Source organism: Vanessa tameamea, chromosome 21 (genome assembly GCF_037043105.1).
Source record: "Vanessa tameamea isolate UH-Manoa-2023 chromosome 21, ilVanTame1 primary haplotype, whole genome shotgun sequence".
Lineage (NCBI taxonomy): Eukaryota > Metazoa > Arthropoda > Insecta > Lepidoptera > Nymphalidae > Vanessa > Vanessa tameamea.
Window position 1 is genome coordinate 4073528 of NC_087329.1, and position 8067 is coordinate 4081594.

At 31.9% G+C, this 8067-nt stretch overlaps 1 protein-coding gene across 1 annotated transcript in view; it reads left to right on the forward strand.

Annotated features, from left to right (window-relative positions):
• Positions 1 to 5692, forward strand: part of LOC113404581 (GAS2-like protein pickled eggs) — a 74627-nt gene extending 68935 nt beyond the window's left edge. Inside the window, exon 5 of the mRNA XM_026645510.2 lies at positions 2784 to 5692. Coding sequence (XP_026501295.1) covers positions 2784 to 3679 — 896 coding nt within the window. The 3' untranslated portion in view covers positions 3680 to 5692. The remainder of the gene's footprint in view (positions 1 to 2783) is intronic.
• Positions 5693 to 8067: the final 2375 nt, after the last annotated feature.

An 8067-nucleotide genomic window follows, 5' to 3' on the forward strand; every position in this document is an offset into this window, starting at 1 on the left:
GTACGTATTTGGACTACTATTATTTTTGTCGATATATTGATACCACATTGAAATTAGGGAATTATTGTAACTTTTATTCCGTTATTTGGTTACGGTTCGTGATAGTTTTTTATAAATACGCGACATATGATTTTTTAAAATACTATAATAATTGGACATTATACTCTATCATGTCGAATAGTGATGCGTTAAAAGGGCAGTCGCTGATTTTTCATAAGTCGCGCGTTATTTTCTACTTAGTCATCAAAACCTATCGATCGCGTGACATTTTCTAAAATTTCTTGTCTTTCTCGAGCAAGCATAATTCGAGATCTTTCTAGAATGTGAATTCCATTCCATATCTTCAATACACATCGCACCTAATGTATATTTCGATTAATCATAAACATAAACAAATTATAGTTAGTCCGCAATTTATCAGCTGTCTACCGATTGTTGGACTCTGTTTGGACAGAATGGAACTATTGTTTGATTTCAAACTTGGTTGCAATCGATTGCTGTTGCCATAATAACTAAATATATCTAATGTCTTCTTATTTTTATAGTATCGTAGTCAGAACAGTACGAACAGTAATTTCGTCACGTCTGTTTGACGTTAATTTGATATTTGATGATTTCAGTTTTTAAGTAGCCAATTTGAAGTAGTAGTTTTTACTAGACCGGGGGTAGGCCCGAAGCCTCGATTGCCAAATATCGATACTACTACGATCATAAAGAAGCACAGCTGTTAATTGGGTGATCCTACGTCCTGGCCATTAAAAACGAAATGTGTTCATAAAAAACAACACAATAACTTTACTGAATGTATATACACCTAATATATACAAACTGTTTTCACTTTATATAAATAAAAAAAACACTTAGTGTAAACAATAGCATTTCGAAAATCATTCATCAAGTGAAAGGATCCCAATCGAAAGCAAAACACAGGTCCTTGATAGGAACAATGCACTACCGATTTAGAACTCAAATGTTCAGCCAGTAAAATTTAAACTATATAAATATATCATTAAGAGTTAATTTAGCATAGCAAAATTGAGAATAAGTGAACTCGTTCAAACGTGAGACTATTTGAAAACATCGAAGGGTGAATCGACATTCTTTTGGAGAGCACAATGCGGTATACCAAATATAGTTACGAGAGCATGGCTAAGAGCTATCGAAAGTCAAACTAAGATTTTTGCTTGAAATTAAATACCAACCAAAAGTATTTGTATATGTTTTGGCGATTCGTTTTTGAACAATTTTATTCTACTATCTATATCTAACTTTAATACATTATATTGATTTGTTTTAGTAAGCAGGGTAAGAGAATCAGTGTAATTTACTAATTACTTCTTTTTGAAGGACGAGCACGAGGAACATAAAGTCTTCAATTTCTGGGGTATTTTTTAAAGAATAGTTAGTTTATCTCAGATAATTTATAAAATCGAAGCCACGATGAGAAAATGCCTCCAGTTCTGTTTAAGATCTGTAAAATGTTTCGTTTAACGATGCGTCATCAATGGTTTAATTTCGTCGCCATATTAAAATTTTGGACATGTATCAACCTTGCGTCGACCTTACATTATTTGGCAAGAAATGAGTCCTCGCATCTCATAAAAGTTACATTTCAATCACAATCAATTATGTAGGCGTGTTGGGCCAAGTTTGTACGATACCTTTTACGATTGAAGAATGCGTCCAATTCGACGCTAAAGGGTTATCGTATTAAGATGAATATCGAAACGCTGGTTTGGACTATCATTAGTAATGTGAATAATTAGAGCTTTTTGTTCTCATTAAAATCATGCATCTAAATTTAAAACATTAATTGTAGTTCCATAAAATACTTCTATGAATAATGAGATTTTGAAATGAAAGAGTTAAATTTTTTTGTACCGTAGTAAAAATTTGTCGTATACAAAAAAATCATTCCTACGATTATTTTTTATAATTGCATATTATAATGATTTTCTCCTGTAACACGACGCATTGATGGCTAAAGTTGGAGAATTTACTGTAGTTTGTATATTTGCAATAATAGTAATACCTTAGACCGATCTTTGATTTACACATCATCTAAAATATTTGCTTATTATTGTCAGTTAGAATAGTAGTTCGATCCATTGCTTCTCTAAACGAGACATGCATCTTTATTTGAATTAGACATTAATAAACATTTTAATAAAAATAATAATTGGAGGATAATCTCATATTACTTTAAAAGGATATAATATAACAAAATATCTGTTATTATATAAACGTAAATAATTCACGTTACTAACTAGACTTGGAATTTATCTCACCTGTCAACTTTGCACACGGCTCCAATGATCCGAAGCCTCATATTATAACTTGACGAAAAAGGCAATAAGAGATACACAGTATGGCGATACAGGAACTGGAGGCAACAATAAATAGAAATAGACATGAAACGATAATTCTCATAATCTAATCTAGGTTGAACAATCGGTCGGCATAACGGCGCCTACCATTAAAGACCTTTGCTTATCTAAATAAAGTGCTTCGTAAATAAATAATCATAGAATAGATCTATAATCTAGTTACCTAATATGATAACGGTTGGTATTTATCTCGAAACTGAAGCTGTTAACGAGTTGAGAGATTCTTAATTGTGGTATTCCATTCTAAAATATATCCCGAATATTGTGTGTGTCAAAACGATCTCACCAATAAACCACATAAAAATATTTCTTCTAACGCCGTCATACTGGCGATTTTAGTGTCTCTCTTAATCTTAAACGTATTCGACTAAAGTTTTTGTTGTTCTGTTTTTTCAGAGCGTCTCGACCACGACGACGGCTGCCACGTAGATAAAAGCGATCGCGTTGACGACTATGTGAGCTTGAACACAGGACTTCGCAAAACAGACTTCTCAGACACATTCTACGGCGGTAGGAAGAATAGCTCAGAAGATAAGTCTAATCGTACGAGTCCAGAATGCATTATAGTACATGAAAATAATGATTCGCCCAGTAAAAGCCTTAGACCGACTCGAGATGCATCGCAGTCACCGGTCAAAACCATTAGGAGCAGACAGGCCAGCCGCATTCCACACTCTCCAGTCAGAAATAGAACCCCAAGTAGAGGAAATACCCCGAGCCCTAAACACACACCCAATCTACAATCATCACCAAAGTTGGCGCCAAAATTACCGCCAACAGCGCGCAATACTTGGGGAGGCAGGACTGCTCCTAATCAAACAAAAACTAAATCAAGGCCGACTATTGGAGCCGATACATTTGAAAATCCGAATAAATCACCTAAGGTTAAGCCAAAAGTTCAAAATGAGGCGTTTAAAAGAAATTCGCCACTTAGAGCTAGTAGTGCTACCTTGAGATCCCCAACTCATCAGAAGGCTTTGAGCCCCCTCTTGGAACAAATTTTAAGATCTACTGAGACCGCAAAGGATGATGCCACAGTTCTGGAAAAAATGAAAGAGATCATTAGAACTTATTCGAAAGGGGAAGATTCTTTATCAAGGACGAGCTCTAAAGACTCTGATTATGCTGACTTCACTTCTGCTTGGGTGATGTCTGATGGTAAATTGGAGAGGTCGACAAGTACTAGGCAATTGGCTGCGCCTAGAAAAGACCCTAGGAACGGGGCGTCTAGGATACCAGCTCCAGTATCTATAGGCTGCCGGAGGTCTACATCAACATCTCAATTCCAATGACCTGGTGACTAAATTCAGGAATGAAAAGACTTATATGCACCAGATTCCTGTTCGAATCAAATGTGATCAATCAAGCACGTGAGTTTTGTGAATTCGGATAATGTTAGGAAAAGTGAATGTATGAAATGTGATCGCAAAGCTGGGCTTTAAAGGCATATATGTAGGCTATCTGAGTATTTACAAATAGTAAATACAACAATATCTCTATCATATCTTTAATAGTAGATGTTTTAATGTGAATGATAAAAATAATATCTAATTTCATTAAACGTATTCTTTTGTCGATTGCAGTTTTACTGTAAAGAAAAATTAATTGAGTAAAATTAACATTTTGTAGTTTCTCATATTTTGACATATAATTACGAAAATAATACAAATAAAGACGTGATTATGATAAACGTTGACAGCGTTCCATTGATATATCACCAAATTAAAAAAAGAAACTATAAATATAAAAAAAAAAGAAAAGATTTTTTATTGCTAGTTTACTACAACTGACAAATAAATTTGTCAATTGGAAGGCTGTCAAAAGGAAATCATAAAGTTAGATGGTGCTAATTATTAATTGAAACTTTATTTTAAGTTATTTTATTTAACGAAACACGAAAGAAAAAAAAATAAGTTAAGTTTACCTAAGATGTTTAATCTTTAATAGTATTATTCAATTTTTCAATGTTACGTTACTTTAAAATTAGTAGATATATTTCTACATTACGACAAGTTATATTTTTAAGTTATATTTAAGTATATCTAACAATGATCCCGGCTTTCAAGAGTCAACTTACAAGCATTTAAAAATTCAAAAGACGTCAATGTTTATTGACTTTTGTTCTTTTCAGTAATCTCATTTTTAAAGTAGGATGTAAAGGGTCTGAGCTTATAATTGCAAATTTTGTTAAAATTTAAAATAATAGAAAAAAAATAAGGTAATTTAAAAAAGAAAAAACCGGCACAATAATAACGACATCCGTTATCGTACCTCACTTAGTTTAAATGTAGATTAAAAATATTTTTTCACAGTATATAAATTTAAATGTCATCTAAATAATAAAATGACCGTCCGTCAAAATGACGTATACCATAGAGTTGTTACGTTCGTTGTAAATAAATAATTTAATGTTAATTAAATTAACGTTCGTATCGACTCTTATGTACGAAAATAGAATTAAAAAAGTACGGTGTCTATATTTAACGGTACATGGTTTATTATTAGTAGATTTTGTAGTAATTATATCCAAAATAGTTCATACTGAATTTATAGAAATTTATTTCCAAACTCCTGATACCTATTGTAATAGTTTGTATCAAAAAGGTTAAATGTATTTTTTAATCTATTGGCATTTTGTAAGCATCTGTTGTCTCATTAGCTATGAATTATACTGCTTAACTAATCTGCACTTTATAATGCTCTGCCCAGTACCTATACTTATTAAAAAATATATAGGTAGTCACCAAACAATTTATTCTTGATATTATTTGACATTGATTTTTATTGATGAATATTACTTCCTTATCAAATAATATTCGAATTAAATGTTTGGTGAATATAAGTCGCTCATTTTATATATTTCAATATAAACGTTTTTAGTTCAGAGGTAATTTTCAATAATTAGATTTAGTTAAGAAATCATTTGCGATATTTTATATAATATTATTTTGACAATAATAGTTATTTTTTAGAATTGAATTTAAATTATATGTCTATGATATATTACCTCTGAAAAATATCTAAAAATTTTTATAAGCTAGCTATAATGCAATATGTTTCTACTTAAATGTCATAAAATTATCATAGATATTTATTGATAAGAATTATTTTAAGATTACATATAATTTTCTACATTTTTTTGTATGTTTTATTATAAAATATGGTGATCTTATGACAGTTAAGAGCTCTTAGCTACTTTAGAGGCTAAGTTTATTAGAATACTGTTTCTTCTACGTATGTTACCAGTGACTATGCCATAGAAATCGTTATAACACTCCGAATAAAGCGTTAAGCATTTAATGGAATTATCATTCTTTTTATTAAGTTACTAGTTACTTCTACCACCCACCCTCTACCCCCCGCTTTACGGAAAATTCCACGGTTTTTAACTTTTATTTTTATTTGAAGGAACGACCTTTTCTCTACTTTTATCCAAGCGAAATTGAAATCAAACCTTAGATTTACGTATTCCATGCGATTTGCCAATAGCTCAACTATATTGTGTACGACTAACAGCTCTTGATTAATATACCTTTATTCATAATTCAACACTATTTCAGTTAACTACTAATATCCACTTTAATTTTATTTCCAAAATTCTGATAGCAGTGTATTATTGAAGCTCTCGACCAATGATATCGCGTTAATTGAATATCAAATGTTGTTTATGTGAGTTTTGTTCAATTGTGTTGTGGTTTGAATAGACTGTACGCATTATACGTACGTACGTACGACTATATGCACGAAACATGCGTTTACACAGCGGCCCCGTTTCATGTTTAGAAAACAATAACGCTAAAGCGAAGAAAGGTCCAATTATTTATATCTTATTCCAATCGACATCTGTGCGCAGTTTGTAGTGTAAAAATATTACAAAAATTCCAACTGTATTATTACTTCGGTAGAATCTAGTTTCCGAACCGGTGGTAGCTTGAAATTTAATTATACACTGTGACATGACTCAAAAGTGCCTTTATGAGCCTACTTGAATAAAGAATATTTAGATTTTGATTTTTTGAAAGACTTTAAACCTAAAAGTTTAAATAAAGCGCCCTTAATCTCAACATTGGTAATTTTAATATTTGCTCAAGTATTGCATATAGGTATCATCCTATACATAATATCAATCCTTCGAGTAAAATAATATTAAATACTAGCTGATGCCCGCGACTATATTCGTGTGACTTTAAGCCTCAAAAGTAGGGGTATTAAAGGGTTGACATATATGTTTATCTTTGCGTCTGTCGTGGCATTGTAGTTCCCAAATGGATGGATAGATTAGGTATGTTTTTTTTTTTTATGATACGGCTCATTAGTGCTTTGGCATCGATAAAAATCAATCTACAAGCAACCAAACGTTTTAAATTTATAATTTAGTCTGGTAATATTAAAAAGTTATGATGTACTTGTCTAACTGCGAAATGTAGATATATTACACGATATTACACGTAGTGCTGTCGAGGATGAAAGTATAGATTTTTTGTAGTTGCGAACACGCGACAGAGCCACAAAAGGCTAGCCGTGTGCACTCGAAACTGGACTCGCTTAAAAGTAAACGCAAAGTTTTTTGGAATGAGAAGGAACCGGGGTATAAACATAAAATCATCTGGGCCGTACCTATTTATATTTATTTTCAAACGCAAAGGGATGATGTAACACCACTGGAACTCTTTAAAAAGATTTTAACCTCATCAGCCCTGGTTCCATAACATCCCGATTTTAATAAAACAAAGCATAGGATTTGTTTACTTTGCTAACATATAGATGTTACCCCGAGTTTACTACAGAACATCAGTGAAAACCGCATCCCAATCAGTTAAGTCGATTCCGAAATTAGCGGTAAAGTGTACAGATTTCGATCAGTTACGATTGTATTATTTGTATAAATATATATCTACTAATATTATAAATGCGAAAATAACTCTGTCAACCACTGCTAAGCAATAAATCGAATTTGATGAAATTTAATATGCTTAGATCCCATGGAAGGACATAGGCTAGTTCTTTATTACCTACCTTGATAAGTGGAGGCAGCCGCAGTCATAAACTTATCTATATACATATATATATATAAAAGTGAAATGCCCCTACTGATTAATCACGACCTACAAACTTGAAATTTGGCAGGTAGGCTCCTTATAGGGTGTAGACATCTACACGCGTATTTTATAAAACCGCAGGTTCATCTAGTATTCTATATGTTGAACTTAATTAAATGAATCCTGTGCGCAGGCATTGTGCTTGTACAAATAGTCATTTTTAAATACTAAAGTTAAGTTAAGTTACGCAAAGTTAGAATAATCTAAATAATATTCTAATTAAACTAATAATATCGTTGCTGAATATTTTATGGAAACTTATTTATTGAAAAAAATTTAAAAAGAAATATAATTGACAGCTAGTTTATTTTAATGTTTTGACAGCCTTAATAACATTCACTTACCATGGATCATTAAAACCCACTCAATTTATTCTAATTCTCAAAAATAAGGCACCAGTTGCAGAAGATGAGTACTCGTTTGCTGATTACTCATTTCTGGGAGACTTCTTTCTTTCTCCTGATTATCTTTGCTGCCTTTTTGTCTCTTAGAGGCCTGATCAGAGCTACGCGAAATTCTAGAATACCTTGTTAGTCACACAAGCTTACAAAAAGGGTATTTTTTTTCCTTATAGAATTTAT